Here is a 19862-nt window from a genome sequence, read left to right on the forward strand (position 1 = left end):
AGATTTTTTCGCTTGGGCCAAACATTGGTATCGGCCCTCGAATCTTAAATAACTCTAATTCCCCCCGTGTTTGTTTCAAATAAAACCATGGTTATGCATGATGAGTGATCCAGGACCAGGCTTAGGGCCAGAGTCACTGGGGGCAGGAGGCGGCCATGACTTCACCATGTTTTTGCAAATAAAAAGAAACTTATTTCAAGGAAATTTTTACCCATGATGTAGACTTTCAATAACCTGATTTCTTGGCAAAATTAATCTGAAATGGAGTCGTATTTAAGCACATCAGAGGGTTAAAATAGAAATTTTCTCCTGTCGGCGCAAAACATTATGGTTGCGCCTCCTTTCACGATGTTTTCGGCCCCTCCACGTTAGGAAATTAATTCGCGAGCCCTGATTAAAACCTTTCTTTTTAATTTTTTTTGATCGCTTTGCTCGCAACAAATGTTCATTCTTTTACCTCATTTTACAAGCTATCAAGCAATCGTACCTTGCCTCTAACGAATTTAGACTGCATTCTTTTTCAATGGTGTTAAAGAGAGCATTTTTAGCCGAACGCGAGTGACAGAAATGCAAAAATTTCCTCTCTGCGTAAACCATGGTTGCGCCTCCTTACCCCTGAGCTAAGCATCATGGTGTCATACTCGAGTTTGTTGACCTATTTTTGATAATGTTTAAGCTATTTTTGTACAAAAATTCGCCTGCGGCGCATATCTTTTCGCTTACTATCACGATACGTTAACTGCAGAAGCTTCACCTTTTCCAAACGATCGTGACAAGTTAGAAGAATCACATATTTTGAGTGATGGTATGTGATTAAAGTTGAAAAATTACGTAACGCTTTCTATTTGGGGGCTTCTTATGACGCTACCAAACACGGTGTTTTATAGTCAGGTCTACAGGAAAAAATCGTAAATTACGTAACTTAGCGAAATGTGCAAGACCTCTTTTTTTGACATTTTCCCCGATTTGTTCCGAAAATTTTCCCGATTTCCCAAAAAATTGGGTTTGCGTGAATTTCGAGAAAAACTTGCGTGAATGCGTGAATTGCGAAATTTTTTTGCGTGAATGCGTGAAATTTGGGTCCGCTGGGGGGGCCTCCTATAATTTTAGAACTTTGTATGTTGAGGTAAATTTTGTTTTTTCTAAAATTTTGAGCTTGGATATCCAGGCTAATCTAAAAGTTGAAAAAAAACAAAAACATTATCAACCGATATTGCCCATCTTAAATCAAAATGCCAAGAAGTTCTAGAGAGTGCCATGGAAAACTAAGGCATAGGTGGTCACAATCAACCTTCCTACTACCCATAAAAATTATGTCTGCAACACAAAAAATTCATTCAGAGCAATACAAGCCAGAAAGAAATTGGTCCCAATTTTTCAAAATTTCAAGCATGCCTCATGTCCGCCATCTTTACTCCCAGAATATAGAATGATTTTCCTCGATTTTCTCAGGGGAAACCCCCAGAGATCAAAGATTCACACCCCAGTCTCTTTTTCACAAAGAACTCACTGGAAAGCTTTATTCAAGGACTTTTTTCTTGAACATTGGTTAACCTGTACGTAACGCCATTTTGTTTCGGCCTTCCTTCTTGCTCAACTATTCTACAGCCTTGCTTCTTCAAAGGGTGCCGAATTCAAAAGGAAAGAATAGGAAAACAGCGAGCGGCAGCGGCATTTCTTATCCTCTTTTTCCAAATCTCTGTTCGCACATCTCTGACGGAATGATAAGTCCCATCCCACCAAATCTTGGTGGAAGGGAGAGCGATTCACGATAAGTGTGCACTCTTTTTTCTTTTACCTATAACTTTTGAAGGAATTCTTTAATCTTTATAAATTTGGTATCATTGGAAAGATATTAGTGAGTGGAACAATTTGAAATAAAAAAATCTTTAAAGAATTCTAAAAATAAAGATGAAAATAAAGAAGAAAAAAATGAAGATCTTGTAGAAAAGTGCTATAACTATCATTTTTGCTGAAGTGAATCCTTGATCATCGAACGCCATCAGTGTGAAAAAAATTCTCAAGAATAATCATTCAGTCAAAAGATATCAAACAAAGTTATAAGCTGATTGACGTCTAAAAACGCTGTTTTCTGCTGGTTTCTGCTGTTTAGTTTGTCCGCGAAAAAGAAAAAAACGGAACGAAGAAAGTAAAATTCTCCATAATTATTATCTGACAGGAGTTTGGACAAAAGAAATAGAGAAAGGTTTTCTGTATTCCCAAGGTAAACATAATTGAGTTTTAATAGAAATTTTATCATAAAACTAGATTTAAATCATGGATATTTTTAATTATATTAATTCTATTGTGCTTTTTTCTAAATTGCTTGTATAACAAATGATATATTTCAAATAATAAATTGTTATTTTGAATAGCTAACCTCTCAGATGGGTGCGTCACCCTCTTATATGTTCAAAATATTATAAAGCCCAACATACCAAACAATATCATGTAGTGTTCGACAGTTCTCACACCCCTGTCTCACAGCCCCGGTGGAACTCTTCTCCTCAGCGGGAATAAAAAATCATATTGAAATCCAAATGGGAATAGAAATTTTATCGTGGGGATGATTTTGGAGTGCAATTTTTAAACATTTAATTTCGATTGGATTGGATATGAAATCTAAGACAATTTCCCAGTGGGGCTGAAATTCCAGGGTATTTTCTTACCAGGGACGAAATTTTTGCCAGATTTTCCAGTGGGGCTGGGCTTCCAGCGGGTCTGTACACAAGGGTGTGTTCTCAGTTCGAAAAGAGAAAGTAATACTCATATCAATTATAATCTTAACAACTGTAATAAAACGTAAGGCCACACAAATATGCTAGTTCTTCATTGGTTAGTATCTTTAAAAAGTTTTGTTTCAGTACAAACTCCGAACAGAAAAAAATCGTCAATATTATCAATATCTGACTTAAATATCTCAATAACCAAACCACGAAAGACTTCGTATACATGTTATTATTAGTTATTATCAAAATATAAGGGCCTTTTATGGTTGTAAGCCCTTTGAGTCATCGAGTATTATAGATCTTATATAGCACACATTTCATTGGTCAATAAGGATGATTCAGGGTTAGAAAATCATCTACCATTTACTTCCTTCCAGATACTGCTGAAAAGAGGATTGAACTCTAATTAACCAGTATCAAACTACAGCAAAATTGATATCAATTCGTTGTATTAATTAATTTAGTTTGTCAATGTGTTGAGTATTACTATTATATTACTGAGTATTACTGTCAAGTTTGATAGCTGACGTATTGGCGGATTCATAGGGTGGTGGTGGTGGGAGGCTGGCGGATGTTTTGCGAATGGTTGATTTGGTGATTTTTGAAAGACTTGTATCTCTCTCTGAATGGTTAAATGAACCTTTATGCTTATTCTTAACATGGACTGCTGATCTCTTTTGACATGTAACTCTTAAGAAAATATATTTCAGATTTCCACGGAATTTCTTATCGACTAGACTGTAAATTATGGGGTTGATACAGGCGTGAATGGTGTACGGAACAAGGGCTGCCATACGGATATAGGCTAGTGTATCGGCAGATACACTTTTAAAAATATCATGATCGTAAAGTACCCATACAATACGATTCGGTGATACGAGGACTGCAAAGCTGATCAAAAGATACGATATGATCATTGTGATTTTACCATCTTCTTTACGACGTCGGGATTGCTCTTTAAGACTGAACGTTTTACGCGTGTGATTTTGTGATTTTCGAAGACTCTTTACGATCCCCATGTATAAGAATGTGATAGCAACGATCGGGATGATGAAAGTTACGATCATTAAGAACCAGGAATAATATAAGGAATACCTAAAAGAAATAGAATGAATAAAGAGTTTATGGTTAAGAATGACTCTTTTTAAGTAAGTCTGTAACGACAGGTGGAAACGACCAGAAGGCTCCCTTTCGATAGCTATCTGCTTAAAGGGCGCCACTCTTTCTTCCAGAATTGCTCCACCTACCCTTGATTCTTCTCTCAATTGCTGAGCATTAAACAGAAAAATATCAATCACCTTTTTTGTGCTCCGTACAAAGTCTTTGCTTCGGTCTGGCCGGGGGTTGAACCCGCGAGAACCCTCTGAGAACGAGATTGCTGCATAGCATAGCATACACCAAAGTCTTATCTGAAATACAATCTAGCCTTGTCTTTAGCATAGACTTTTCTAAAGCACAGTCTTGACCAAAGTAAGATCACTTACCTCTTGTCGGGCCATTGTTCTTTGCAAAGTGCTGCATTATCAATATGTTCGACTTTCGATACAATGATAGTTGGTACGACGAATAAGAGCGCAAGGGAAACATTGACGACCGACATAATAGTGATTTTAGCGTTGGAACTTTGATTCATGAAAGGTTTTACGATCCCATTAAAACGTTCCATTGATATGATCAAGATGAAGCCTAAAGCCATGATTGCTGTTGAGTTAATGATCGAATATAAAAACTTGCAGACATGGTCGTTATATTCCCACTGGCATGACCAGATGCCTGGAACAACAACTGTAAGCTGCAAGCAAGAGAAAACCAAATCAGCAAATGCCAACATGCCTATAACCTTACGACAGATTGTATTTTTCTCATTAACCATTGTCACGAATAGGCATAATAGATTTCCAATGATACCAATTGAACATATGACGATAATGCTGTAGGTTTTAACTTTATGTGCTTTTGAACAGACTAGGATTTTCTCTACGCGTTTGTCGTCTTTGAAAAAGAGACAGAGCTGTCCCAAATCAGGACATTTGCAGCGTTCTTTTGGAATATTTAGTTGCAAGCAAACATCTGATAAGGAGGATTGACCTAGTTTGATAACGATCCTTGGAGGCTTTGCAATGATTGATTTTAGACGTTGTGACGTATTTGAGGGCGTATTTGACCTGGTAGTGTTTCGATTGTAAAGTGTTGGTCCAGGTTGAAAGGTTTTAGTGGTCACTGTGGATGTTGAATTGGTGTCATTCCTCAGGGGAGAGTTGATGGATATGCTTTCATTGGTAAGCACGGATAAGTTGCCAGAGATGATGATTGGTAAGGTAATATTCAGCACAACTGGGAATGTCGTGATATTTTTTTTGATTACGATGGTAGATTCTCTCTGGGTTGTGTCTGGATCAGTTATGTTCAATTCTGTGGAGTTTTGGAGAATTAGAATGATGTAGGTTGAATTGCTGTCGATTACAGATGTTGAATTTTGATTTGAGGAAAATGAGACGTTGCCAACTAAAGATGAACTAGCAGAGAGATTGCTTCTATTAGTTGTGTTCTTAAAGGTGGTTGTATGATTCAGATTATGGTTGTCAGTGCCATTTGGATAACTTGCTGATTGTGTGTTGATTTCTTGATTTGTTGGTATTCTTGAAATTTGGAAAGAATCAAAAACCTCTGCAAAGCTTGCTATTCCACCAAACAAAATGATCAAAACATATAAATAAGGTTTTGAAATTTCCATATCAAAAGTCATCCGAATTTTAGCTTCAACAATGCTTCAGAGGTCTAGCCTCCTCCTTCTGCGTTGCTTTTAAATGACCAGCCTATCTAATACGAATAAACAAGTGGAATGACTCCAAGATATAGATTCGATTTAGAATTATACATGTTTCAAAATACCAAATGACAATAATTTCCGCGTTTTCTTTGATGTGTTCTGCTAATTCTTATTTTACGAAAATCACAATAAACTTAGTCCAGAAGCAATCAATAATAAATTTTGATTACAATAAAAAAAGGCTCCCTTTCGATACATTTTATGAAGCTTTTCATATAGAATCATTTCAAAGCTGCAATTACAGTTCCCCCTTTTCCGGATAAATTTTGATAGAAAGAACTTGAGACTGTAATTACTTTTAACCTGTGAAAATAACAAGTGTTCCTAATTTTAAAAATGGAAAAAAATATAATTTCATCATTTCATATTTGGCTTATTGATAGAGTTGTCATTATATTGAGTTGAACACCATTTAAAAGAGTGTTTGATAACTGTGCAGAGCAAATTCATAAATTTATTTCAAAATTTTGAGCAAAATTTTGAAATAAATTTATAAACTTTGTCATTGTATAAAAAAGTGATCCGTTTGCCAATAAAAAATGAAGAAGTGATTGTAAGGTTGATTGTAAGGTCATTTACTAAGAGCTGCAAAGATGGAGGGAATTTCTTTTCGGCGCCGAACACAATTTGAAAAGAAAACATCATAAAAAATATATTCATTTATTGAAATATTGTTGCGACTGCGACGTTAGAGGTTTGCTTAGTGGTTTGTTCCGAACTGTTAACCTGCTTCGGTACAGGAAAACCACGTTTTCTAAAAAAAAAGTTTTAAATCTTTTTCCAGAATACGAGAATGTACAATGGCCTAAGTGCAAAGGTAGAGCATCCGGCTACACTGTGCAAGGTCGTGCTTTCCAGGCCTGGCGGAACAACCGTAAGAGTAGAGGCTGAAGGCTCAAAACGAGATAAAATTCACTAGGAATTTGAGAAAAGAATATCATTTGCACAAAAGTGGGGAGGCTAGAGTCTCTCCAGTCTCCCCGTTTCTGCCAGTCCTTGTTTCAACCTTCGACCGGGACATACCAAAGACTTCGTACTTAGTACAAAAATGGTATTTGATGCTTCTTAGTTTAATGCTCAGTAATTAAGAGAAGGATCGAGGGTAACTGGAGCACAATCCAGGGAGAAAGTCTGGCACCCTGTGCTACCTTCGGGTAGATAGCTATTGAAAGAAGAGCTGACTGGTAGCTTCCGACTACGATTGCAAACTTATTTACACCTCTATGTCACAGACCCGCTGGGACCCCATCCCCACTTGAAAATCCGGTACTTCGTCCCTAGTGGGAAAATACCCTAGAAATTCATCCCCACTGGGAAATTCGATGTTTAAAAATCTATCCCCACTGAGAAAAAAGTTGTGAGACAGGGGTGTTTATTTAAAGACAGAGAACAATACTGACAACTAGAATTGAATAAAAGTAAACAATTTTCCGGGTAGAGCCCGGCTGGAATGTAATTCGAGATCAACATTCATTTATTTGGACGTTCGGAACATTGCATGGACGTCATTCATAAAGTTTTTATAGTGACCGGAACATGAAGCAGCTCCTTGTAAAGGTTGTATTTTCTAAAGGGAAAAAGAGCAACCTCATAAACTTTCGATTTCAATATAGTTATTACGATGGGCTCATTGGTTCATTGGTTCAATAAGTAAAGTTTCAATCAAATTGCATGGAATTAAATGTCTTTTCTAATACATTTGAGAGAGAGTAAATAAGGTCTTCCTGGAATTAACTAACATAACATCATTTGACTTGTGAATTGCGAAATGTTGTTTTTGTTTTTATTTGTAATCAAAACATCACGGAAAGAATGTTGAAAAACATTTATTGAATTTTAATAAATAGTTTAAGCATCATTTGACTTGAATTACTTCCATAGTGACTTTAAGATTGGAAACTAATTTGTATTGAAAAAGATTTGTAAGGGCTTCAAAATGGTTAACTTCCGAAAACAATTTTGGAGCCCTATAAAAGGTAACACACAAATTTGACAAACCATCAACCAACCACTGACAAATCAACTACAACTCAAGCAAATCATTTAAACAAGACCACTGCCATAAATTTGCAGTAAAAGATCTTCCTGATAAAGTTTCAACAAATTGAAGATCATAGACAAACAACAAAAATGATTCAAATAGCTGCTCAATATGTAAGTATTGTCCGTTCATAGTCAGTTACATCCCTGTATCACTAGACTGGAGTCGTTTATAATGCGTGTAATACAGTAGTATAGGCGATATATGATAATACGATAATTGTTACGGGATAATATTAGTTTGTATAAACTAAAATTTGTTCCCTCCATTACTTTTTGTTTTATTTCTACTATATCTGAATTAGTCGTCTAGCTTGCTAGACTACTGTATCACAAATCCGGTGGAACCCGAGCTCAATTGGAAAATTAGGTCAAAATTTTGTCCCCGGTTGGAAAATACCTGACAATTTCATCCTCATTGGCAAATTCACTTTAATTTCGAAATTCGATGGAGTAAATTGCGCTCCAAAACCATTTCCACTGGATCTTTTGAGCTTGGAAAAATAGATCATCTATCCCCATTGGGATTTCGATAAAAACTTTTACCCCTACTGTGGGAAAAATTTTTCACCGGGGCTGTGAGACAGGGGTAATCAGATGGTCGTTGAAAAAGGTTTCTATCCCGTTTCTACTACCGAGGCTTCTATCTATATATTCAAAGAATTTTAATTCCTAGAAAGGTTTTGAGTGTTTCAAAAAAAAACAATACCGGTTCTGAAAATAACACCGACGACTGAACACTTTTTGGATCTCAGTTGTAAAATCCATTACTATGAATTCTGAGATTTTATATCATTAATAAACCAATTCTTTTCACCAAATTACTTTAGATCCAAAAACTTCTATTGGCTTCTATCATCTTGCAAGGAGTTTTCTCAACACATATCGATACAGACGATTCAGTTGAAATCAAAATCTCTAAACACCAAAACATCAAGCCATTCAAGAACCATCTGATGTCGATCCTCAACCGAAGTAAAAGATCACAGCAACCTACACCACGTCCGTGCTCACCTGAACTCTTACCATCTTTTCCAATCACTGCTGGTAACTGTACCAAAATGGTAACCCTGAATGGCTGCAAAGGTGCATGCAATCCAGACTCAAATGGCCATTGCACCAAGTGCGTCATGAAAACTTCAGTTGACGTCAAAGTCGAATTTAAATGTGGTGGAAAAACCGTCAATTACCCATTAAGTTTCAAGTCAGCTAAAACATGTGTTTGCAAAGGACCTTGTGGTCTTTAGACACTATTATTTTTAGTCTAATAAAACGAAATTCCCTTTGGAAAAGAAATTGCACAACAAACCTTGATATAGAAAAGGGCCGTTACGCCGTAAGGCCTAACCACTCTAAAAGTAGGCCGAAAGCAGTCTCCGGTGAAGAAGAATTCAGATTGAACATTGTCTCCACAATCTAGACCAGCTTTGTTGACGGGAGAACACTGTAATTGTTTATAAATCATTGAAATATTCAGAGCAGAGTAAAAGGTGATTTTCCTTTTGTCTTTTTTATCATTAATTACACTGACAGAGTAAATTGACAAGACCTTTTGGAACTAAATGCTGCAGAAAATATTTGTTTTTTAGTTAAAATATATTTAAAGAATTATTTCTGTCAAAATTTATCAAATAAGGAGATTTGTGTGGCAGAGCACCATTTGCATTTCGTCTTTTTTGGTTTTTGGGACTCATCAGCATAGTGCTGATACAGACAACTCTCTCTCTAATTCGAACTTCTATTATTCTAAGCTTACTGCAATTCGAAGTAAAGGATTGGTTCCTTCGACATGATAGGAAGTCGTACGAATTACTCCCCTTAATCTGATTTTTTTTATAATTCGAAGAGAATTATTGGTCCCTTGAAGATCGATTTAGAGAGAGTCAGTTGTATACACAAATGATAAACGTTTTATGCATACTGAATTTAGAAGTTTTGGATTTCCATTTAATGTATAATTGTATATATATGTGAATAAGTTCAATAGTTAATTGTATCGTGGTTAAAAAAGAATATGGAGCTCCAATGAAAAGATTACTGACACAACTCGCTTGATTTACTACCCAATAATTATTACCACAGGAAAAGGCAAAAAGATATCACCGTACTTAAATGATTTTAAGGCAAAAGCTGAAATCTATTGAAAATAGTTTTCACCTTAAATATTCAAAAGATGGCAGTTTTTCACCGTCAATCGAAATATACCGGGTGCACCAAAAAAAATACAGGTTTGTCGAGATATTGTGAGCTTCAGGATTTAAATGTTTTCTTCATTCTTTTTTAATGGTATAGAGAATGCTCTAACTTGAATTTTGAGCTATCATACATTAAATTTAAAAAAGTAGTATGCAGGTCATTTTATCCTGTTAACATTGCAAAAGCAAAAAGCAAAAAACAAATTACTTCCAATTTAAAATTGACTAAATAAATTGTGAAAAACAAACAAACAGAGTGTCTAAACAGTGGTGAATACTTTCAAAGAATCTAACTTTCAAAATTGACCAAACGTTCGTTCTTATAGGGGGGTTCAGGGGTACCCGATTCTGCAATTCCAACTTCCGTCAAACCGTCTAAAAATGAGCCATAATTCCACCACCGAAAATTCCTTTAAAATTCAATTTCAAATATTCTTTGCCAATTCCGAAATTCCACAAAACCTTTTGCTAGATTCGCCCAATTTGTCATCTTTAACACTGGATTGAAATGAAATGGTTTAGCCAAGATCTACGAGCCCCACTTCGGGCTTACCTGAGCACGAATTACGTCACTGGGTTCACCCGGTTCACCTTAGCGAGATTATGTACCGTGAAAAGCACAGGCCGATATCATATATTGACCTGTGCCGACCAATCCAGATTCTATTCAGCGCGCAATCAACGCAGAGAAAAGTAACCATGACGACAATCCAAGATCTTGGATGAAGTTCAAAGTTGATATTTTTATTCCCATCGTTGAAAACACAACTCAAAAAAGTCATCAATGCTTTTTAAAAAGAGTCAGTGATAGTGAATCATAACATAAATTCTGTCTATTTTTTTTGATTCAATTAAAGTGACATTTCCATAATTAAAAGTTTAGTAATTACTGTTATACATTTGTGGATCCGCCTGTAAAAAATTTTTTTCGAAGGAAACTCATTTCAATTATACTTGGAGGTTTCTGGGGAATTCGTAAATAGTAAACTGCATACTGATACAGTCTGCTAGACATTAATATGATAATATTTGCTCTTCATCTTTGATTCTTTCTACAGTAATTAGATTGACACATGCGCGATAAAATTTCTTTGATTGGTCTTCGGAGGTTAATATATTCTTTGAAAACTTAACCTCTGATAGTCAGGGTAGAGATTATGTAAATTCGATTCCTAGCGTTACGGCGAGTGCAAATAATAGTGACGTCACGACGGCCCGGGAAAGCAAATTCGACTTATCGAAAAAACTTGGTGTCGATTTTGCTTCAGACGGTAAAAACAACAAATTACCGTCTGCCTGTTTCGGTTAAGATCTAATTTGTCCAGGAAAGCTTGTACTTAAATGGTTAGAATCCCTCAATTTCAAATTTCGACAAAATTTTTACAATATTTGGTCGGAATCCGACCTAATCCCGACCAAAATTCAACCAAATTTTAATAAAAATCCTTGTTCTTTCAGAGAAAATTGAGATGGGATTTTTGAATTCCTTTGTCGGAATCCGACCTAACTTCGAGCAAATTTGAATTGTTGGAATGCGATCAAATTTTGACCAAATTTTGAATAAAAATTGTTTAAAGTTTGGTCGACTTTTGGTCGGAATCCGACCAATTCCAACCAAATTTCGACCAAATTTTGAATTAAAATTGTTGAAAGCTTGGGCGATTTTTGGTCGGAATCCGACCTAATTCCAACCTAATTCCGACCTAATTCCAACCTAATTCCGACCAAATTTCGACCAAGTTTTGAATAAAAATTGTCAAAAATTTGGTCGACTTTTGGTCGGAATGTGACATAATTCCAACCAAATCTCGACCGAATTTTGATTAAAATTTGGTGGAAGTTAGGTTGATTTTTGGTTGGAATGCGACCAAATTTCAACCCAATTTTGAAAGTTTGGGCGATTTTTGGTGTCTTTATTCTTTTGACATTAGTGAGGTTAAGTAAATCAGCAAAATCACGACGACGAACGAAAATTTAACAAGCTAGTGAGTTTCAACCAATCAAATTTCGTATTTTCACTAGCCTATTACTTTTTCGTCCGTCGTCGTGATTATCCTGGTATGCTTAACCTCAGTATTGGTAGCACTTGAACACAAAGTAAACAAACCCTAGCACTAGCACTAGAAATAAAAAAAAAAAACAGGCGGCAAAAACAACATCGCACTTGCTCGAGGGCTCAATGTCACCTTTGGATTCGTGCTTTCGTGACGTCGTACTCACCGTAGCGCTAGAAATCGAATTTACATCAACCTCTTGATTTAGAGCTGGGTTCATTTGGTTCACCAGACGAGTTCAACTGGTTCACCCCGGGGTACGTTTGTTTTTTTATTAAATTTGTTTGCAAATAAGAAATTCACAAAGCCAAACTTCGGTAGATAATCCCGATCCATGTTGGATGTCCTCCTGACGGCTTAAACCCGAAACGATGAGTTTTGCGGAGTTTTCGTAGCTAAGAGCATTAAATTTTGATGAAAATGTTTGGAGGTGGCCTCCACCTTCTAGCAAGACATAAAAGGGGAAGAATTGAATTGAATGAATTCCTTTAATAATTCTTAATAATTTTGGGGAAACTTATTATGACGGTTAGGCAATTTTATTAAATCATGGCAAGTGGGTGGTGAATAAAAATGGTAGGATAAATTGGTTCTTTTAATTCATAATTTTTAAGTGTGCATCAATTTTTCTTTTCATTAAAGCTCCATAATCTTTTTTAATCACGTTACAATTAACTATGTTCACATACAAACAATCATTCATAAAATGAAAATCTAAAACTACTAAATCCTGTATCCATAAAACGTTTATCATTTGTGTATACAGGTGACTCTCTCTAATTCGATCTTCAAGGGACCAATAATTCTCTTCGAATTCTTCTGAGATTCGGATTGCGGAGAGTATTTCATACGACTTCCCATGTTGAGGGGGTAAATCTTTTGCAGAAAGATTCGAATGATAGAGGTTCGAAATAGAGAAAGTTGACTGTATCAGCACTATACTGACGAGTCCTTTAATTGTTTAATTATCCCCCTAAACTCGATCCAATCCTTTTTTGACACTTTTTTCTATTTACTATAAGTGCGAAAAAAGACTGGGACGATTTTAGTGGGATAAAAAATGCCCGTGTGGCAATTGGCGGCTATGGTCAAAAAGGTGTATTACTCTGGCAGTGTAATTAATGATAAAAAAAGACAAAAGGAAAATCACCTTTTATTGTATGTAAGTTCTGCTGTGAATATTTCGATGATTTATAAACAATTACAGTGTTCTCCCGTCAACGAAGCTGGTCTAGATTGTGGATGCAATGTTCAATCTGAATTCTTCTTCACCAGAGATTATTTTCAGAGATTACGCTTTTTTTATAAGAATGGTGTAAATCCATTATAAAATATAATACTTATAAAATATTTTTACAGCATTCTTAAAGTCTATTCACGATAAGTGTGCACTCTTTTTTCATTTACCTATAACTTTTGAAGGAATTCTTCAATCTTTATAAATTTGGTATCATTGGAAAGATATTAGTGAGTGGAACAATTTGAAATAAAAAAAACTTTAAAAAGATTATAAAAATGAAGATGAAATGAAGAAGAAAAAAATGAAGATCTTGTAGAAAAGTGCTATAACTTTCATTTTCACTGGAAAGATTCTTTAATCTTAGGAAATCATCACTGTGAAGAAATTTCATTAAAATATTTATTCAATATAAAGTTATGATACAAAGTTAATAAGTGATTGACCCCAAAAAACAGCAAAAAACTGTAGAAAACAGCGTTTTTAGACGTCAATCAGCTTATAACTTTGTTTGATATCTTTTGACTGAATGATTATTTTTGAGAATTTTTTTCACAGTGATGACGTTCAATGATTAAGGATTCACTTCAGTGAAAATGATAGTTATAGCACTTTTCTACAAGATCTTCATTTTTTTCTTCTTCATTTTCATCTTCATTTTTATAATCTTTGTAAAGTTTTTTTTTATTTCAAATTGTTCCACTCACTAATATCTTTCCAATGATACCAAATTTATAAAGATTGAAGAATTCCTTCAAAAGTTATAGGTAAATGAAAAAAGAGTGCACACTTATCGTGAATAGACTTTAGTTTAGGATCCTATTTCAAACTAGATTTAACATTTAGTACATACATACGTCTCGAGCATGAAATGGCATTTTTGTGAAGGATTGATGGTGCTATTCTTAGCAATATTCTTAATCTTTTGGCCTTTTTCATCATGAACATTCTTATAAAGTGAATTCTTATAAAAAAAGCGTCTATTAAAGTAGTTAGGGAATGACCCTTTTCTATAAGCTTGTTGTTCAATTTCATTTCAAAAGGAAACCTCATTTTATTAGACCAAAAAAAATAGTGTCTAAAGACCGCAGGGTCCTTTGCAAACACATGTCTTAGCTGACTTGAAACTTAATGGATAATTGACGGTTTTTCCACCACATTTAAATTCGACGATGACATCGACTGAAGTTTTCATGACGCACTTGGTGCAATGGCCATTTGAGTCTGGATTGCATGCACCTTTGCAGCCATTCAGGGTTACCATTTTGGTACAGTTACCAGCAGTGATTGGAAAAGGTGGTAAGAGTTCAGGTGAGCACGGACGTGGTGTAGGTTGCTGTGATCTTTTACTTCGGTTGAGGATCGACATCAGATGGTTCTTGAATGGCTTGATGTTTTGGTGTTTAGAGATTTTGATTTCAACTGAATCGTCTGTATCGATATGTGTTGACAGAACGCCTTGTAAGATGATAGAAGCCAAGAAAAGTTTCTTGAGCTAAAACAAAGAAAAAATAGATTCGATTATGAAAAAGAGCCAGAAATAGACCTTTTCATAAATTACGTCATGCACATCACTTGCCTCGTATTCAAACAATTACCATGGTGATTATGTCCCTTGAGAGATTAAATGATTTTTTTACAAATAGAAAGTAGTTTTGATAAAATCCGCTGGGAGTTAATCACCATGGCAATAACTTTAAAACGAGGCAAGTGGTGTTCGTGAAGTAATCATGCAAAGAAAACCTATTTTTACCCGTCTTCAATTTCTTCTTGTTTGAAAACGTATATTAATAAATGAAAAATTCAACAACTTTTCTTTCAACGATGGTAGACGGACGGGGCCACCCATGGTAGATGGTATGTTTTTCAAGATAAAAAATACATAGTAAGGGTCGAAATGAACATAGATGACTGAAAGTGCACTCTAAAGGTGTAAAAAATGAGCGAAACGAAGTTTTTTGGCAACATGAGGGCCGATTTTTCACTCAAATTTAATGAAATGTTCTCTGCACTGTATAAGAAAGGATCAGTTTTCAAAAACCTAATTTCGGCACATCCCCGTACCCCTTGTTGCCCAAGTACCTCCCCCCCCCCGAGAAATACCACCGGAAACTTACATTTTGAGCTGCTATTTGAATCATTTTTTCGAGTTGTTTGTAATGATCTTCAAAGAAGGATTTTTTTATATCAGCTTCAAGATGTGTCTATGATTAGCTTGACCTGTTGTCGTTTTGTTAAAAATTGGTTGATGGTTTGTTGCATTTTCGTTTCACCTTTTATAGGGCTCCAAAGTTGTTTTCGAAAGTTGGTCATTTTGAATTCTGCACGCAACCCTTTAGTTACAAATTAGTTTTTAGTTTAAAAGGTCAAGTTGAACATTTTACAAGAATTTTTGTCATTGGATTGATCGTTAACTATTCAAACAAAAACTTTTATCATATTTTTCTAAAGAAGGCGTCATCTCTATTGTTTTGAATAGCCAATTATGTGAGCATTTTATAAAAACTTCAACACAATCGAAAAGGTCACTAAAAGTAGTCAGTACTTTAAAAACTATGAAAGCGATTAAAAACTAATGAAAATGTTCTTAAACTATATTTTTAAATCCAATAAATGTTTAGCGAAGAATTGATTTCCTTCTCACTGATAGAAATACTGTTTTAACATCAAAACAAGATGATTAATGGTTTTTACTTGAAGTTTGCTTGAGATACGATCACGCGATCGTGCAAAGTTAGATAATAAGAGACAAAGGAGTAGACGATCCTATCGTCTACACAAGATCACTAGAAAAGGGAATAGTTTAGGAGGCGTGGTAGATTCGGGTGGAGTAAGCAGTGGCGGAGATGCTTAAACCGTAAACCGCCCTGACGCCGTAACTCTTTCCCACGTTTACTGACCTTTAAACGGACGATAGCATCGTCTAACAAAGGAGAAGATCGTGCAGTTCTTTGTTCCCATATTTTCAAGCACCCTTCAAGCAACAGTGTTAATGCACCTTGTATCAATATGCATGTTTACTATTGAAGATCTCTTGTATTTTCCAAGGAAAAATTACATAAGATAATTTTGATATATTTAGAGAAAATTATCTAAAACATTATCTACTTTCACCGAGCTGATTTTTTTAGAAAAGTAAAAAATGGTTCATCGGGTTATCGAATCGAAACTGCCATTTATTTTTCAATGTTGTGGCAAGAAAAGAAGACTTGCATTGCTAAAGTCTACCACAATCAAGAGTATCTTGTAAAACTATTCTTAAGCTAGGATTAATTTAGCCATTTGTGGCTAGCCATCGTGAGCAGAAATTCGAGAGTGACTTTGAATAGCTTTGAAACTATGAAAATTAAATTTTTAAAAATGAAAAAGAAAAACAGTTTGAGTGTTCAAATTTCGAAGCGCTCTTGAAATTGTTCAAAAATGAAGATTCAAAAAAGGAATACAATACATGTTTTAACGGCTTTCACTTTAAGAGTGGAATTTGACCAATTGAAAGATCAATACAAAAAAGGTGCGAAAAATAATTGCCATCTACTGAAAAATCGCTAGCGAAAAAGCCTCATGCGAGAATGGAGGAGTTCCGATTTAAGCAGATGAGATGGAGTTTTTGATAAGATACTTTAATAATTGGTCATTTGATGACGCGTTCTTTAGAAAAAGTAACAAAATTATTTTATTACTGGTTAACGACCAACCAAATCAAATAACAGCTTGTAAAAACTCCACCTCGTCCCGATTTAAGCGGATATTACAATATAAATGTCCGTAGCTTACCACGTGTTTATGTTTCAATAAAGAGGAAAAAAGAAGAGCACAAAAAAAGTGACTAAGGAGGTACAACCATGCTTTATGTCGGTGAGGAAAATTCTGATTTTCAATCCCACTTAATTTTCTCGAAATCATTTTTTTTCTCTCAAATCTTGAGACAAATTTAAAGGCTTTGTTATTAAATAAGAGTGGTATCGTTAGCTTATTCATCAAATTTGATTTGCAAGCTTTTTCACTTTAGATTGACAAGGATGTGGAACAAGATTGGTCAGAAAGATGAAAAGAAAAGATTTTTTTTGTTTATATCGGCACATTATAGCAATAGGGACACTGTCCTGATATGAAATATGTATCTGGTATGAAACGCGGGAACACTTATGTAAAAGTAAAACCCTTAATCATTTGTTTTACACACATCTATGTCAACGGTCCGGTGGTCACATCAATCAAACTGGAAAACTGGTTTAGCTCTATTGAACTCTCATTCCTACTGGAAATGATACTAAACTTTTAGAGCTTCAAAAGAAGAACGCGTTTTAATTTTCACGTTTATCATTCGTTAAAGACAACGTACTCTCCAAAGCTGACACACAACGTTGTGTTAACGTTCATCTAACGTTATATGGATGTTGTGAATATTATAAAAACGTTGAAACTACGTTGTGTGCCAGCTGGGTTGCCATGGAATTCGGGTTAGGTGCAGGCAATACATTCTAGTGAAACATTTAGATTGCGAGCGAAGGGAGCTCACTATTTTTCCTTTTTTCGGGTTTTTACTTGAAATAATTGTTTTTAGAATAAGAAGAGGTAGAAGAATCAAGTGGGGTACTCATTTGAAAAAAATATTCTACTGAGGTAATTCTAAATTGGGAATGTATGAATTTTCTATCATTTCTAACAACAACACTCCAGAGGATTGAGTAATTTGTCCAGTAGGGCAGAAAACTTCCAGTTTGCAGAGTATGGCAAGGCTGTACTCGAGGAAAAATACGGAAATACCAAGTTTCGCACTGGAAGAGCCCACCTGATAAATTTTGGACCAGACAAAGTGCATCTATACCTCAGAAATTCGTCCAAAAAGGCAAAACATTGCTAAAATTAGTTGCACTTGAGGAGAAAAAGAACAGTACTCTGCACTTGGGGTTAAAAAATCGTCTGTACTTGCACCTGAAAACCTCAAATTTTGCACCTGCACTCGACTTTTTCCCAGTTGTGCACTCTAGATCTCGAGCAAACGCACCACGCTTTGCAAATTGGGAAACTTTTGGAAGAATTCTTCAATGGGGTAGCCAGTGGGTTGAATCAGAGGTACATGGAGGCGTTTTGATAAGAGGTAACCAAGAAAGATAAAGAAAAACACCTAAAATCTGATAGCTCCTTTTAAAGAGAAGTTGCGCGATATGAAACATATCTTATCAAGGCCGACTAAGTTTTGGCCGCTAAGGTAGCATATTTTGAGAGGGATTTAGAAATGCCGAGAAAAAAGGCAGATAATTTCAATATGATCCAAATTTGGGTTTAGAGAGTACCTCATACTGTGACAAATTCAATTTTTAATCATCTCAAAATTTTTAAAATTTTATTGCAAATTAATACAATATAAAGCTTTGTAAAAATCTTTGCAAAAGAATCTTTGGACTTGCAGGGATAAACGGTTAATAGAAAAATGACAGAAAATTGAACTGAAAATTCCTTCCTGTTATTGCATGCACTTTTGCTTGAAATGATCATGTGTAGGAGGAAAAGAACCGGAAAATTTGTTTTGTGATAATTCTATCAATAAGTTCTTTAAATTAAAGATTTTGAATTCAAACTTAAAATAGATAGACAAAACAATAATGAAATTCAGCCATTTTTTCATTCCGTTCTTAGCAAGATTTCTATGTCACCATATCAAATTATTTTTCGAACCGCTAGCTTATGCAAGAACGCTATTTTGTCATGTTTGATAACGCTGGAAAGCCTTTTTCTGAGCTTTATTTGAAGTCGAAAGAAAAATCTTACGAACAGCAGATATTATGTAGGAGTGTATAATCCTAAGAGGCCACTCACATCTCGATTTTTCCAAGACCCCAACCCTTTACCCTTAGCTTCAGCCACAGAAAATTGATGAAATCGTGATCACACATTTGCAATTAAAAACTTGTGCTAACAACATCCGAAAATTGATTGACTCGTCTCGTCTTGACACCAATATTTTGTGTAACATGAAAATAAACGACAAAACCATTCGTAGAAAGTAGTTAACAAAATAAAGAAATATCTGGTTAACCTGTTGGAAAAACTAGAATTTAATCAGGCCCGAAAATCGATCGTTCGGTTGATTTTCTTAGCGTCACTGCCTCTGACTCCCCCCTAACCCCCTTGCTTCAATTTGACGTTAGTCGTGGGAAACATCGATATGAGAGTGGCCCCTAAATCAACAAAATTCCGAATCGAATAAAAATTTTCATAAATGTTTGAGAACAAAAGAGAAAAACCTTCCCGGTTAACTGTCCTACTATACACCCTTGTGTCACAGACCCGGTGGACCCCCGCCTTACTGGAATTTGCACTCCAAAACCATCCCCACTGGTGTTTTTGAGTTAGGAGAAATAAAATTTCCATCATGGGATGTCCAACTTTCATCCCCACTGTATCCACCTGGGCATTGTCATTCGCCATACCACTGCCGCTCAGACCTCACAAGTGGAAAGTATGGATCTTCATAGTGACCGATTAGTACATTTTAGAAATAATTAGACAAAATTAAAGATAAACGTTTTTTAATAAAAACATCTAAAATTTTTGAAGCTGGATGTTCTTTGAGTTTTAAGCCTAGGAATGTCCTTAATATGTTCTTTTTTTCGCCATTTTCTGAGTATTTTTGACCATTTTCGTAAGAAATCGGGCGTTTTGGAGTCTGCGAGGTCTTAAAATGTTCTAAACATGTTCTTAATATTTCGGCCATCGAAATATTATGTTATATAGTGTGTTCTTATAATTGACGAATCCAGGCTAGAAATTGAA

At 35.3% G+C, this 19862-nt stretch overlaps 3 protein-coding genes across 3 annotated transcripts; 1 reads left to right on the forward strand and 2 right to left on the reverse strand.

Moving 5' to 3' along the window:
- Window positions 1-2274: 2274 nt before the first annotated feature.
- LOC136821949 (neuropeptide Y receptor type 4-like) lies at window positions 2275-5610 on the reverse strand. Its single transcript, XM_067078173.1, has 2 exons — window positions 4214-5610; window positions 2275-3824 (listed from the first exon to the last, which is right to left on the reverse strand). The coding sequence occupies exons 1-2, from the start codon at window positions 5473-5475 to the stop codon at window positions 3224-3226; spliced, it is 1863 nt and encodes a 620-aa protein (XP_066934274.1). The 5' UTR covers window positions 5476-5610; the 3' UTR covers window positions 2275-3223.
- A 1845-nt stretch (window positions 5611-7455) lies between these two features.
- Window positions 7456-9279, forward strand: LOC136821412 (uncharacterized). Its single transcript, XM_067077646.1, has 2 exons — window positions 7456-7713; window positions 8430-9279. Exons 1-2 carry the CDS (start codon window positions 7690-7692, stop codon window positions 8844-8846), a joined length of 441 nt encoding a protein of 146 aa, XP_066933747.1. The 5' UTR covers window positions 7456-7689; the 3' UTR covers window positions 8847-9279.
- A 3200-nt stretch (window positions 9280-12479) lies between these two features.
- On the reverse strand, window positions 12480-15295 carry LOC136821418 (uncharacterized). Its single transcript, XM_067077658.1, has 3 exons — window positions 15203-15295; window positions 13891-14580; window positions 12480-13211 (listed from the first exon to the last, which is right to left on the reverse strand). The coding sequence occupies exons 1-2, from the start codon at window positions 15224-15226 to the stop codon at window positions 14164-14166; spliced, it is 441 nt and encodes a 146-aa protein (XP_066933759.1). The 5' UTR covers window positions 15227-15295; the 3' UTR covers window positions 12480-13211; window positions 13891-14163.
- Window positions 15296-19862: the final 4567 nt, after the last annotated feature.

Source organism: Clytia hemisphaerica, unplaced genomic scaffold (assembly GCF_902728285.1).
Source record: "Clytia hemisphaerica strain Z4C2 unplaced genomic scaffold, Clytia hemisphaerica genome assembly, whole genome shotgun sequence".
Classification (NCBI taxonomy): domain Eukaryota; kingdom Metazoa; phylum Cnidaria; class Hydrozoa; order Leptothecata; family Clytiidae; genus Clytia; species Clytia hemisphaerica.

Excerpts from the sequence above, each read along its gene's own strand:
- LOC136821418 (XM_067077658.1), bottom strand. The coding sequence starts at position 15,226 with ATGATTCAAATAGCAGCTCAAAAT. Across the intron at positions 14,581-15,202 it reads TTCAAATAGCAGCTCAAAAT|CTCAAGAAACTTTTCTTGGC; the intron begins GTAAGTTTCCGG and ends TCTTTGTTTTAG.
- LOC136821949 (XM_067078173.1), bottom strand. The coding sequence starts at position 5,475 with ATGACTTTTGATATGGAAATTTCAAAACCTTATTTATATGTTTTGATC. Across the intron at positions 3,825-4,213 it reads GAACAATGGCCCGACAAGAG|GTATTCCTTATATTATTCCT; the intron begins GTAAGTGATCTT and ends TATTTCTTTTAG.
- LOC136821412 (XM_067077646.1), top strand. The coding sequence starts at position 7,690 with ATGATTCAAATAGCTGCTCAATAT. Across the intron at positions 7,714-8,429 it reads TTCAAATAGCTGCTCAATAT|ATCCAAAAACTTCTATTGGC; the intron begins GTAAGTATTGTC and ends AAATTACTTTAG.